The 14578-nt window shown below is 39.3% G+C and overlaps 1 protein-coding gene across 14 annotated transcripts in view; it reads left to right on the forward strand.

Annotated features, from left to right (window-relative positions):
* The window catches only part of DOP1A (DOP1 leucine zipper like protein A), a 68088-nt gene extending 53528 nt beyond the window's left edge, over positions 1 to 14560 (forward strand). For 8 of the 14 annotated variants that reach the window (XM_037391674.1, XM_037391673.1, XM_037391671.1 and 5 more), the window contains 13 exons: positions 395 to 461; positions 784 to 928; positions 1160 to 1239; positions 1784 to 1893; positions 2063 to 2212; positions 3513 to 3574; positions 4049 to 4201; positions 5442 to 5578; positions 6929 to 6984; positions 7862 to 8026; positions 9627 to 9756; positions 11776 to 11835; positions 13967 to 14272. In XM_037391674.1, coding sequence (XP_037247571.1) covers positions 395 to 461; positions 784 to 928; positions 1160 to 1239; positions 1784 to 1893; positions 2063 to 2212; positions 3513 to 3574; positions 4049 to 4201; positions 5442 to 5578; positions 6929 to 6984; positions 7862 to 8026; positions 9627 to 9756; positions 11776 to 11835; positions 13967 to 14272 — 1621 coding nt within the window. Of the gene's footprint in view, positions 1 to 394; positions 462 to 783; positions 929 to 1159; positions 1240 to 1783; positions 1894 to 2062; positions 2213 to 3512; positions 3575 to 4048; positions 4202 to 5441; positions 5579 to 6928; positions 6985 to 7861; positions 8027 to 9626; positions 9757 to 11775; positions 11836 to 13966 lie in introns of those variants that run through there. The other 6 variants (XM_037391675.1, XM_037391681.1, XM_037391680.1 and 3 more) reach the window with 4 other exon arrangements.
* Positions 14561 to 14578: the final 18 nt, after the last annotated feature.

The raw sequence follows: 14578 nt of genomic DNA on the forward strand, positions 1-14578 counted from the left end.
TGTAGATTTGCAACCCATTAGAAAGGATTCATTCTCAGTATGAAAGCTGTTTGTGGTGTGTTAGAAATAAAATATTGATTATGATTTTCTGTATAAAGCTTCAAGGACCATTTTCTTGAATTTCTGGAATTTATCTTCCCTAGTAAACAGTGCTGAAGATAACTTTGTGTGTAATCTAGTAAAATGTGTTCATGATAATGTTGATCATACCATAGTAGTTTAACTTAAGAAAATTGAAAGGATGTTTTCTAGAATATTGATAGATAGCAATGACTGAAGGCTTACTAAATAAATATTGTGCACATAAATTTCTTCAGATTTGTCCTAACTCTTAAAATTGCTGAATAATGTATTGTGAGAAGAAAATCCATATCTACTTGTGTATTTTTTTCAGTGTTCTTAATGAGTTCATTATGAAAAACCCAACTCTAGAAAATAAGAAAGATCAAAGAGATCTCCAGGTAAGAAATTTCTTATGTGTGTGTCTCCTTTTGAAAATATTGAACAATAAATGCTTGAATGTTCTAGAATTACCTGGTATATCAGTTCTGTAATCTGAATCGGCTCTTTACTATATTCTGCTTAGTACTATTTATAATCTCTTGAAAAAATCTCTTTTGCTGTGGCCTTATTAATTGATAATATAGAACAGAAGTGATTTGAAGGCAGTTCTAAACTTAATTAGTTATATAGATTTTTCTACAAAAGCACGTCAGGACAAAAAATACAGCCTTTCTGCACAAAGTTCTTAAAATGCTTGAGGTGTTTTTTTTTACCTACCAGGATGTAACGCACAAGATAGTGGATGCCATTGGGGCAATTGCTGGTTCTTCCTTGGAACAGACTACTTGGCTAAGACGAAACTTAGAGGTTAAGCCTTCCCCCAAGATTATGGTTGATGGAAACAACTTAGAATCGGATGTCGAAGGTAGTTTCATTTTAATCTGTATTTTAAACAAAACCTAAAGCCAAAATTAACAAAGAGGACAGCTTTACTATATTTGAATACATTAAAAATGCCTCAGTATTGTTCAGGCAGTAGTATCTTAATGTATCTAGCAAAGTCTTCAGAATATCTGCTTTTAAAATATGCTTGTAAGGTAAATAATAGCTTAAGAAAACTAACTCTGGACTTTTTTTTTTTTTTTTCCTTATTCAGATATACTGTCTCCAGCAATGGAAACTTCAAACATAACTCCATCTGTTTATAGTGTCCATGCACTGACCTTACTTTCTGAGGTAAATATCTTCTCAAATGTAGTAACTACTGTCTTATAGTATACTTGTATGTTGTGAAAAGCTTTGGACTAGAAGCCTGGGGAAAGGGAGTTGATGGGACACATTGATGTGAATGTATTCTGGGTCCTGTCATATAACAATATATAAAACTTTGTTACTAACACAGTTATAAGGATTCAGTGAGATGGATGAGGCATAAAGCAGTATAGAAAACTTTTTTGGTGGCAAATTTTGTGTGTTATTAGTGGTATGCGTTATTTACTGCTGATAATTACAGTCAGTCTTTGATTATTTTTTTTTCTTGCTTGTAGCTTATTCTGTAGAATGCTTTGCCCAATAGCTTGTGCTTCTGTATTTTTACATTAGTTTGTCTTAAAAATGATGGAACATTTATGCTCTGGATTTTGTATAGTACCTGAAATTTGATCACTTCCATTATAAAATAGAACATTCAGTAAGGGACATCATACCAAAAAAAAAGGCTGAATAGTAGATGAAAAGCAATTTGAGAATGCATGATAACTATCTTCCTCTCCTTATACAGGTTTTGGCTCATCTCTTGGATATGGTCTTCTACAGTGATGAAAAAGAGAGGGTTATTCCTTTGCTTGTAAATATTATGCACTATGTTGTTCCCTACCTCCGTAATCACAGGTATCTTTACAATATATTGAATTGATGTAGATCACTACAGCCAGTTGAAATTTGGTGGGTGACAATTAAGTTGAAACAAGCGTAATAAGGAAGAGATGTCTGTCAGACTTTATAGAAAACAGCAATTCAGAATTGTTTCATGCTGGCTTTTTTTTTTTTTTTTTTTTAGTGCTCATAATGCATCCAGCTATCGAGCCTGTGTCCAATTATTAAGCAGTCTTAGTGGGTATCAGTATACAAGGAGAGCATGGAAAAAGGAAGCATTTGACCTCTTTATGGATTCCAGTTTCTTCCAGATGGATGCCTCGTGTGTTAACCAGTAAGACTTTCTTTTTCCTGCTTATGTCAACGGCAGTTACAAATCTTATGTATACCATTACACAAGAGTATGTATAATGTGGACCAAAATTTCCCAACAGATCTCTGTTGAGAGAAATAGAGAGGGATATTCTGTGTTTCAGATTACCACGTGAAATGTGAAACTCGCTTACCTAAGGTATATTTCTATGCAGAAGTAAATTTTTTTTTCAATTTCAAGATACTATTTTTTAATCTGTTTTTTCCATGAGGAAAAAGTGGTTAACTTTTTATAGAATCATAGAATGGTTTGGCTTGGAAGGGACCTTAAAGATCATCCAGCTCCAACCCCCTGCCATGGGCAGGGACACCTTCCACCAGACCAGGTTGCTCCAAGCCCCATCCAGCCTGGCCCTGAGCACTCCCAGGGATGGGGCACCCACAGCTGCTCTGGGCAGCCTGTGCCAGTGTCTCACCACCCTCGCAGTAAAGAATTTCTTCCCAATATCTAATCTAGATTTACCCTCTTTTTGTTTAAAACTCTGATCTCTCCTCCTATCACTACTTCCTGATAAAGAATCCCTCCCCATCCTTCCAGTAGGCCCCCTTTAAAAGTATTGGAAGGCAGCTAACCATAAGGTCTCCCCAGAGCCTTCTCCTCTCCAGGCTAAACAGCTCTCTCAGTCTGTATTCATAGGGCAGGTGCTGCAGCCATCTCATCACCTTGTGGCCCTCCTCTGGACCCATTCCAACAGGTCTATGTCCTTCTTATGCTGGGGACCCCAGAGCTGAGGGCAGCACTCCAGGTGGGATCTCAAAGAGTGGAGTAGAGGGGGAGAACTACCTCCCCTGACCTGCTAGTCATGCTTCTCTTGATACAGCCCAGGATACAGCTGGCTTTCTGGGCTGTGAGTGTGCATAGCCAGCTCGTAGTCAGTTTTTCATCTACTTATACTCCCAAGTCCTTCTCCACAGGGCTGCTCTCAGTCCATTCGCTGCCCAGCCTATATCTATGTTTAGGATTACTCCAACCTACATGCAGGACCTTGCACTTGGCCTTGTTGAACTTCATGAGGTTCACACAGGCCTACCTCTCTAGCCTGTCAAGGTCCCTCTGGATGGCATCCCTTATTTTCTTTGAGAAGGGGGGGCAGGAAATACAGTTTCAGATCAAATTGCGCCAAGTAAATGGTACCTGTATAGCAGAGAGCTTGCACTAGAAGCCTTAGCCTGAATTCAAAGAGCAGAAAAAGCTCTGTAAATATTCCTGTAAGTTCCTGCTTTTTTCTTGCTCTTCTGATTTGTGTGCAATCTTCTTTTAGTTGGAGAGCTATTATGGATAATTTGATGACACATGACAAAACCACATTCAGAGACTTGATGAGTAAGTATTTATTGATGTAGCAGTGACTTTTCTCCAAGGGAAACCTTAAAGGGAGAACAAATATCTTAAAAAAAATAAAATAAAATTTGTTCACCATTTATTCTGATCTGTTTGATTTATTCAGTGTTTTTCATGTTTTCTTCAACTATTTGTTTCTAGAGATTCCATAAGATAACTTGAAGTGAAAGAATTTGAGACCGTCCTGGCACACTAGATTTTGCCTATATGGCAAAGCTGATTAAGCAGAGCAGATGAGGGTGGTCGTGTTTGTTTGTTTGGGGTTTTTTGTTGCTTTTTTGTTGTTGTTTTTGTTTGCCTTTTTGTTAAAAAATACAAATTGCAGAACATGCATCTTCACCTACTTTTGAACTACATTTGTGCAATGAAAGTAAGAGTTATTTGTGCCTTAAAGTGAAACAGAAAGGAAATTTTGAAGTTCATCTCTGCGCTATGCATTTTTTTTTTTTCTTTCAGCACGAGTGGCTGTGGCTCAGAGCAGCTCACTCAATCTGTTTGCTAATCGAGATGCAGAGCTGGAACAGCGTGCTATGCTCCTGAAGAGACTGGCTTTTGCAATTTTTAGCAGTGAGATAGACCAGTACCAGAAATACCTTCCAGACATACAAGGTCAGTAAAATTGTATCATATAGTGGACTTCTGGACTTTGATGTTAACTGAGGAGTATTTGTACGACAGGGTAACATCAGGTAAATTTGTCCCCTGGAATATCAGTATGCGGTACCATTTCCATGGCTAGATGCAAAGTTTCTGCACATTTTGGTTAAAATGTTTTCAGTCTTAAATGATTACAAACTACACATACTTTGTGATTACCAGTTGACTTTTATCCAGGTTACTTCACTGATCTGTCATTTTATACCTTGATCAATGTCCTTGGGTACCTGCAATGTGCACTTTTATATGAATATCTGAAGTATAAACAGCTCTCAACTTGGGATAAATAGAAGGGCTGACCTTGAAGTTTTGAATTCTTGACTTCTCTGTTTTTTCTGCTGTTCTGTTTATCTGCCCTATTTATCACTGAAGAATACCTCTTCTAGTGACGTTTTTAAGTGATTGGGAACGGGAGCTGCTTAGTTTTATTCTAATATGATCCAAGTAGTTACAACAGCAGCTTCTAAATACATTGTCTTTTAGTACTACCAAGGTGGACACTTCAGTCTCTTCCTCCATATGGAAAGTCAATTGCATAATCTTTCTTGTTTCATTTGTTCCAGGATTTAGTCTTTGAAGGTTTTTTTGTGTTTTGTTTTGTTTGTTTTTGGGGTTTTTTTAAAGGTTTTTTTCCCCCAGTCACTGGCTGGGTTTACTGTGTTCAAGATACCAGGTGGTTTTACTGGTCTGAACTGCAAAGTGCATGTGGTGATTAGACTGAAAATTTTCTTTATGGATTTGCTTCTGATATGTTGAATGTTTAGAGGTGCTTATGTTTAAATAAGAGCATGTAATCCCTGTGTAATATCCCATATACTATGATGATTCAGCCTTTTAATAATAATATATCCTAGCTGTTCAGGCTGTTGTATTGTTTGGAATCTGTTGACTCCTCTTTTTGTAATCGGTGAAACACTGCATAAGGTGAACAAAGCTCCCAGATGCACTGCTGCATTCATTTATCTGGAGGACTTTAATCAAAATATGTAACTGTACTATATTGAGGTTTCTTGCTTTTGTTTGTTGCTTGGTGAAAGTGGTTCTTTTATACGCTGACAGACTAGAACTGTAGCAAAGTACTGAAACAGTAATATGGCAGATACTGAAAGTAAAAGTTGAGAGTAAATGAAGGAAGGAGAAAACATTAGTTGAAATTATTCTGAACTGAGGAAACCTTGGCTTTTTGTTTCAGAAAGGCTGGTAGAAAGTCTCCGTTTGCCCCAGGTGCCCACCCTTCATTCCCAAGTGTTCCTGTTTTTCAGAGTATTGCTTTTAAGAATGTCTCCACAGCACCTTACCTCTCTCTGGCCAACCATGATCACTGAACTGGTGAGTTGCATTTAGAATTCATGACTCGGAAAACTGGTGCAAATCTGAGATGGAGCCTTGTTCCACCTCAATGTTTTTAAGAAAATCTTTTCTAGATTTTGTGCATGTAAATGTACAATGGACATAAATTGAAAGCTGACTTACTTTCATAGTCCTGATGTCTGTTTTTTGCAACCAAATAGAATATCTGTTGGCTGAGGCTATTTAAGCTGTTCAGATGTCTCCTGAATTATTAAATTTGCATGTGCCCTCATTGTTCCATAGTGACTCCTACTTGAATTTCTGCCTGTGTATGTGTACACTCTCTACAATTCCCATTGCTGCTGTGCTCAGTGTCCCCTGTTTCTACTTTCCTAGTCATTCAGCCTTCTTCCTCCAGCAGTTAGGATGAGAACCCACATAAAGAAGGAGTCAGAATCTAGATTGTATTGGCAATTGGTGGTCATTCAGATCACACCAAGGCTGAAATTTTGTAACTAGATTTATACAAGACCTGACTCAGCTTTCTTCTTTCTCTTCTTTTACTCTACATAGCAAGACAGGAAAAGCATCTGTTTTCAGAGCTGCTACCTGTGGAGTCTCCAATGTTGGCTCCACTCTTTTGCTTTGGCAATGGGAATGGAGGAGAGTGGTTGGTGCATCCTGTGATCCGTTTAGTCTGTTTGGCAAGGAGTTCCTAAGACACTGGTTAACACAGATAGCAAATCAAAATTACTGCTGTGATTATTTTTTTTCCAGTTTTTTGTTTCTGTAGGCACCTAACCTAGCCCTTCATTAATAACAGATATAAACAATAGAAAGCAAAAAGTTATATAAAGTGTTTTAAAGATCAAGCGAATTGTTCTAGCAATAGATGCATTTGTTTTGAGCCTATCAATAGTATAAATAATAGAAAACCCAGTCTGCCCATTGTGACATTCTAATTCCTGTGCTGTCCCCTGGCCTTTACACAAGTTACCACAGTCCTGGAACTACTTTCAGTGGACACGTCTGTATTACTTCTGGGAATTCACATCTGAGCTTGACTGTTCTGTTATGTGATTCTTTATTCTCATTTCCTTTAGGTCTTGCTCTCTTTCTAAGTAGTGGAGGTGATTAGCCTCTGAAAACTTTCCTGGCCATAAAAGTGCCAGTTTGTGGTTTGTGCTTCTCAGGTTATATGTAAAGGATGAAAGAGCTTTAGGGTTCCAGTGTCCACTCAGAGCTCAGGGGGCTGTTTCATCATCCAGGAATGGAAATAAAGCTCTGAATAGTTCCTCTAATGCTTATTACTCAGGCCTCCCTACAGCGCTTTCCTGAGTCACAATCCATTAAAAAAATGGTATTTAAAATGTAGTATTTGATCTTCAGGTACAAGTGTTTTTACTGATGGAACAGGAGCTCACCGCTGATGAAGACATTTCCAGGTAAACTTACAAATGTCTCGTTTATTTAACTTGGTAACAGTCTTCTGGCATGCTGATGGGCAGCTGACTCATTCTTTAGAATTATTTGTCTTAGAATTGTCGAACTTAAATGAGAAGGACAAGTAAAGGATAGTTCAGGACATACTGTTCGGGACAAAACAAAAAAGAAGTCCCACTGTCAGATTGCTCATAAACCACTAAGGTAAATCATGCAATACAAGTATGTTAGTTCTTACAGTGTCTTCCTGGCTGAAATGACACTGCTTCTGCCATTAAAATATGCATGGCATGACTTTATAGCTTTTCTGTATCATACACTTATTTAGAACAAGACTGATGCACTGGGTCTAAATAAAAATGTGATTTTTTTTTTTTTCTGGTGTTAAAAGACATAAAGATAAGGTAGATAATTTTTCTTGTGTCATCGTCCTTTTCTGTCCTATCTACCTTCTGCATGGAATGATCCAGTTTTGGTCAATGCCAGAAGTAGAGGCAGATTTCTCAAAAGAACAGAGTAGTTATTTGCCCAAGTTGTGTTCTTTGCTTTTTTCCTAGATTCATTTTGTTCTTTTGAAAAATTTTCCCCTAAAATAAAGTGATCTCAACATGACTGGCAATTTTAAACTTTCTTTTAAATTGGATGTCGGATGGGAATGAGATACAGTGTAACATATTTATTATATATTAACATCTTGCTTTTTATATATACACACAAAACTCCACCCATAACACAGACTTGCAATGTTCCAGTTTGTTGTATGGATACAGGATTAAGCTGGTAAATAGTTTTGTGTTTGTAAAGGCAAGTCAGAAAGATGATGTTCCCATAGTGGCAGAAGGCTGTTATGACTCACCTGCATTCTGTAATTTATTTTAGAACTTCTGGCCCATCTGTTGCTGGTCTGGAGACAACATACACAGGCGGCAATGGTTTCTCCACGTCCTACAATAGCCAGAGATGGTTGAACCTGTACTTGTCTGCTTGCAAATTTCTGGACTTGGCCCTAGCTTTGCCATCTGAAAACCTGCCTCAGTTTCAGATGTGAGTAGAAGACATTGTCATTTAAGATCTTAGCTGTTTGCCCATGCCTCTTGGTAAAATTCTAGTGTATATATAAAAAAATATAATCATTTTTTTTCACATTTCCTTTTCTTTTCTGGCCTTTGCCCATGGCAGCCCAGGGTTCATTCCCTCCCAGTGTCAGAGTGGCCCCCCGAGCAAATGGTGCTACATACTAAATGAATTCAAGCTGGTTTGATTTAGCCTGTAGCAAGAGATTGTCCACACTTGTGAGCTAATCAGTAATAGTGATTTATTAAAGCATTTTATTTTTTAAAGGATTTAGTTGCAGTAATGTCTAAGAACTCAAAATATACCCACACATCTTAGTGACTAATGCATGAGATCAGAGAACTGCATGTTGTCTCAGCATGACTCACTGAAATTACTCGTGTGTGATCTGTCTGGAAGATGTTGCAACAAACCTGCATGTGAAGGGGACCCCATAGGTTTTTCTTGGTCACTGGTGTTTATGTGCGCAAACTGTTTCCTCAGTGCCTCTGCAATCCCATTCTGGGAGAAAAAAAAAAAAAAAAATGAATGCAAAACTGACATTTGCTAAAGACCCTACGAATGAGAGGCCACCAAAGACAAAAGAAAGTAACACGTCTCTTCCTCTACACCCACAGTGGTGACTCTGTCAGGACTGCCATGCTGGCACAGCTCTGTAGACGTTTGGTCACCGCTAACTGTCCTGTTATTTAAAAGACACTTGTGTGGGCTAGAGTGCAGAAGGACTCGCACACACTGTGTCAGTTTGTGCCCTGTAGTATTTCTAAATCTAAAGCTAATGTTGAAAGTTCCTTCATTTATTTTACTTTCTGGGTATTTGGCTCATAATTCTTGTTCAGGTCTCTAAGCTGTCCTCATCCCCATTATCAGCCAACCTAGTTTTATTTAGGTCATTACCGTGCACGTCTGGAAAGGCAACAGTAATGCTGAATCACACTGTATTTTACAGTGTTTTCACAGAGGCTTGCATTGAACTTTTAAGGACAGAAACTTTTTTTACCTTTACAGTTTGTAATGCAAGTAGCCAGCCCTTGCAGTGCAGCAAGGGGGCAGGGGTTGGGGGGTGGGGCATGGTATAGTATCAGTTAGTCCCGTTGGCCTATGAATAGGTAAAATAAGTTTGTTATCAACATAGTATATTAGGAACATTTTGTGTGTTATAGTAAGCATTGCAAATGTGTAGCAAAATGTTTTGAGTAACTTACGTATTTTATAATTCAGAATTGCTTTTAGTTCTCTTGCACACAATGAAGATGTGAATAGTACTGTTTTTAGCTTCTCTGTCTTATTTTGCTCTGGGCATCCACAAATACTTTAAGAAACTGTAGAGGAAAAGGACAATGCTACATTCTCGGCTATATTGCCTCCTGCTTTTCAGAATTTTCTATTCAAGCCTTTTCTATTCTTGCTTGTCAAACACTGATGCTTTTTGTGTAGGTCAGCTCTGGGGTTTTTCCCCCTCTTTCTCTGGTACTTAACTAATTTCGTCATCCGCTCATATTTTTAGATCTAGCAGAAAAGCCTTGCATGTTCAGTAAGAATAATGTCTACTTGTGTTTTCTCATGACAGGTATCGTTGGGCTTTTATTCCAGAAGCATCAGACGATTCAGGCTTGGAAGTACGAAGACAGGGTACACACCAGAGGGAATTCAAACCGTATGTGGTGCGTCTAGCAAAACTGCTGCGAAAAAAAGCAAAGGTATGTTTTCTTCCAGTTTTGCTTTTCATTGAAAACTTTTGTGCACAGTAACAAAACAGCATTGTTTTGTTTTGGATATTTATTTTTATAACAATGAAGATTGGAAAGGAGGTTATTTGGTGAGGGAGATTCACACTGGAGTAGCCCTGAGTCAGCATCAGGCAAAGGCCAGGTGTAGTTATATAAAACAAAAACAACAAAACCCCAAACAAACAAACAAAAAAATCCCTGGAAAAAAAAATATCCCAAAACCCAAACCAAACAAACCACAAAACAACCCCAAACCTGCTATGGTCAAAAAAAGAGTATGTTCAGTGACTTTGGAGTTTCCAACTAAAAGTATTATTTGTAGTATTTGAGTAAAAGTAAAATATGCTTGTATCTGATACATTTTAACATAAAAGCACTTTAAGATAGCCAGTCATATTTGTAGATACTAGTGTAATGCACCTACCTTTTGAAACAGAAAAGCATTTTTGTTAATAATAATCACTTTGAAATAATTAGAAAACTGTTGCATTGCTAAAAATGACAGAACCAAGAGTTCTGATACTGTGCCAAGCCAGGGAGGACTGGATTTCTTCCCTGAAGCGGTTATGATGAATGGAAGAAGGCAGAGAACAGCTGAAACAGTTCTGGGGAAATCTTGGCTGCACAGTTTGTAGAGTGGGAGTCAAATTAGGGTTGTCATTATGTTGGTGCATGAGGTATATTAAAACCCTCGTTTGGGTGGGGTGGAGGCCTGATCAGTTAAAGAAGCTGATGGAAGCTGGCCAAGCCCTGTCCCAGGGAGTTCCCTCTGTTGCCTCGAAGTAAGAAAATTGCTGTCGGATACCTTGGTGCTCCTGCTGTGAGGACAGAGCCCCCTCTGGGCAGGCGCTTCACTGGGAAAGGTTGCTGGTGGGCCAGGGAAACAGAGGGAAGCTTGAAGCTATATGGGAGAAAACTTTGGAGTTGTGTTCTTGGGTTTCCCTCCAAATAGATGGCATTGTCAGGGCTGTAACGCTGGCAGCTTGCTGTAGCTACTGCATTAACAATCTGTAATTAATGTTTTCACTGAGTAAAGAAACTACAGCTGACATAAAAGTGTCTACATAAAATTTAGGGATAACTTAGTTGCAGGCAGGTCTGAACTACTCAAGCAGGGCTCGCAACTATAAGGGATAAAACAAGTACCTGAAGAATATCTGCATTCTTCGTTTTATTGGTTTTGAACCACGAAGATGAGACTAAATTTCTCTTCTCACACGCATAACGGAACAGTCAGCTTTAACTGACTGCTAATCAGGCACAGCCTTTAACCCTGATATTCAGGGTGGTGTGCTATACTTGTTAAAAGTTGTCACGCTCCAAATTAATCTCTCTGCATATGTATAATTATAAATTACATATGATGTATAAAATATGCCTGCTGGTAAGTAGTGTATGTTGAGATAGGTGCCTAATTCAGGACTTCCCCAGTATGCTTCAGGAATATAGAAAATCCTGGGATTTCTGGAACCCCCTAGTCACGACAGCAGTTGCACACTGTGAGCCACAGATAGGGGGTAGATAAAGAGATAAACATGAGGTAATGAATATTGACTTCCAGGCCACTTCCTCTTCGTGCAGAGGAGAATATTGTTGTGTATAGCTGTGGGGTTTTTCTTAGAAAATAACTGTTTCTGAGCAAAATGTTCTAGTGGATCTTAATTTTCCTTCAGAGCACTCGGACTAATGCTCAGATTCCTGTAGTATGGTGTTGATGAGGCTCCATTGTCTGAAGGAAACATGCTTAAAAAGCTCCTTCGGCACTACTGGCAATAAACAGAAGAACAAACTGGCAGTGCTGTTATTGTCTAATTGTGTCTTGGCCACACTAGCTCCAGAGTCTGCTGCTTCTGGACCATGGACTCCATGGGGCAGGTGACTTTTCTAGCTGAAGCACAGCACCCAACCAGCAACTGCACGGCCTTCACGGCAAAGTATTATTTTGATATATGAAATGCAGTCTGAAAGTTCTCCTCTTTCCTTCCACAGGACAAACAGGAGGACTTTAAGACGGTGGTTTTGGAGGGAATGGAGATGGCCAAGCATCAGGTGAGGGTGGCCTTTGATGCTTGAGTTGTGAAGCAAGCTTGCCATAATAATACTATCACCTCAAGGCCCTGGGCAGTATTTAGCTTTCAGTAAGAACTGAGAGAGATCAGTCTTGTTTAGAGGACAAAGCTGAGAGATTTTTGAAGTGAAAGAATCACAAGGGCTCTTATTTTCAAAGATAACTTAAAAAAATACTTCTAAGTTGGTTTTCTACATGAAATATATTACAAAAAGTTAGTTTAGTTCTAAGAAGAATTATAATCACTAATCTTTATAAATCAAATAATAATTTTTGCCAAATAGCAGATATAAAACACACAATCCCTAATCAATCTCTGTCAATTTAATTGATTGATTTAATTACCTGAGGAACTAGTGGTGTTTGCTTAGCAGATACTGATGTGAGGAAATGGCTTCGATGAGTTATATTTTGTTGCTCAGAAGGAGAACTGGTATTTGCACGTGCACCCCATTTGGTTGGCTGCTGTGTAACACTGACGCTGCATGCTGGAGGTAGTCCATGCTCACTGGGTAATACTGAGCACGGTAGAGAACCAGTACTGGAAAGCCACTCTTCTGTGAATCCAATGTGAAGTTTTTAAAGGAGAAATTTTAAACCAGTAGTTTTGTTAAAAGTAGGAGCCATCACCAACTCTGCGTTGGAATTCAGTCTTCCCTTTGTGGATGCTCATAATGAGCTTTTCTTTTCTTGAGATCTGTAGAGCTAGAATAGCAATCCCCTGTGACAGGGAGCCAACTCACCAGATTAAAATACTAAATACGTTCATACTGAATTTTAACATAGTTGTGTTTTTGTGAAACGTATGTCATGTAGACTCCTGAACTGCAGGACAGCTGCTTCATTTAAAGGGCAAAACCTGTATTTGCTAAAAGTATCATCTCCTGAAGAAAATCTGCTTGCACAAAGGCTATGCAATCTGTAATCCTCACCTTACTCTGCTCCCCACTGCTGTTCTTTCCCCTTCATTCTCCTTTTGTTACAAAGCCTGCTCTTCAGGAGCTTTGCAGCCTGCGGGGGGCTTGGACCTCTGCCTCAGCAGAGCAGGAGGGAGGCGCTGATCAGAGGTGGATCAGGAGGTGGCTCTCCTTGATGTGGCCTTTGTGCTGCTTTTCTCCTTCCTCAGAATAAAAATCAGTATTGCTGGAACTGTACTTCACAGTAGAAGCTCTGCCATACTGGTTTATTACTAACAGTCCAAACAAGGTGTTTCTGGTGGCAATAGTACCTTATTGTCTATTTTTAAATCTGTTTTCTGACTCAAAGGAAAAAAAAAAAAGAGTGAAGAGTACCATATAAGCAGCTGGATGTTGGCTGGTGCTCAGGTATTTTTGTATGCAGATATTTAAGGCAATGCTAAACAGGGTTACAGCAGCGTACTAACACTGCCTGTGAGCATCTGGTGTGTGACTGCTGCCTTTGCTGGTGGGGTTCCTGAAATTCCCTTGTAATTCCCCCCGTGAAATGGAAGGTGTGTAACCAAAGTCTTCTGAGAGCATGCGATGAGTAACTGAACCATTTGTTCAGAGCCTCCATGTGTGTTATTTCTGATACTGAGAACAGCACTGATTTTGCTTTTCCTGAAAACTCTGAACTCTAGCTCCAAGGTGAAAATGCTTTGTGTCTATTGTCACTTCCTCTGGGGTTTACTGTCACTAGCGCTGGCAGTAGGGGGATGTGCAAGTATTATTGGGGACCAGCCTGCTTTGGAAAGCAGCTGAAGTAGCACACAACTTACCCAAGCACAGCTTGGGCTGTTGATGTTAGCCAGGGGGATGCTGCACCAGGGCAGCGCGGTGGGTGCCAGGACAGGGGGGGCTGCCTGCCTTAGGCGCAGCCCCGTGCTGAGGCAGTGGACTCAGGTGCCCGCTGCAGCTTTCCCGTTAGCGTCAGCCGACTGGCTGCAGCCTGTACTCTCCGCCGCTGCGAAGCGTGGCGAGGGGAGGAGCAGAGTCTGCTTCAAAAGCTGCCCTCCAGCATTACGTGTATTTTGTTGATAGGACAAAGATTTTTGTAATCTAGAGAAATACTTTACAGGGCATTAGTCTTTTATTGTTACCTGTGCTGCTTCTGTTTTGTCCTGTATTAACTCCCATTTCTCTATATTTACAGAAAAACCCAGAGGAGGATAGCTCAGGGAAAACACTAAGTTGGGAACCAGGTCACTTGCTTTTAACCATCTACACTGTTCGCAGCATTGAGCAGCTTTTGCCTTTCTTCAATGTACTCAGCCAAGTTTTTAACAGCAAAGTCACAAGCAGATGTGTTGGACACTCAGGGAGCCCCGTCCTTTACCCCAACTGTTTTCCGAATAAGGACATAAAAATGGAGAACCTCAAGACCTTCTCCAGCAAAGCAAGACAAAAGATAGAAGAAATGGTCGAGAAGGATTTTCTTGAAGGTGTCATAAAAACATGAACCAAACTGGTACTACTCAGCTTATATGTAGTGTAACTATTTAAATGAAATACTGTATCTTTCCCAGTTGTATAGTATTCTTTTCTTACTTTGTATGTAACGAAATACTTAATGTTGTATTTAAGTTAAATATTTGTAAATAAGAGAAAAGTTCTGGAGGTGGCCTGAATCAAGTTTAAATATTGGTGGCTCATTGATTATGGTGCCTACTATTTAAAGTACATGTTTTGTTGTCTTGAGTTCTGTCTTTAAAAAATCCTAAAAAATACAAGGTGCACATTTTTTCAATTTGTTTCCAGTTTATTT

Source organism: Falco rusticolus, chromosome 6 (genome assembly GCF_015220075.1).
Source record: "Falco rusticolus isolate bFalRus1 chromosome 6, bFalRus1.pri, whole genome shotgun sequence".
NCBI classification, from domain to species: domain Eukaryota; kingdom Metazoa; phylum Chordata; class Aves; order Falconiformes; family Falconidae; genus Falco; species Falco rusticolus.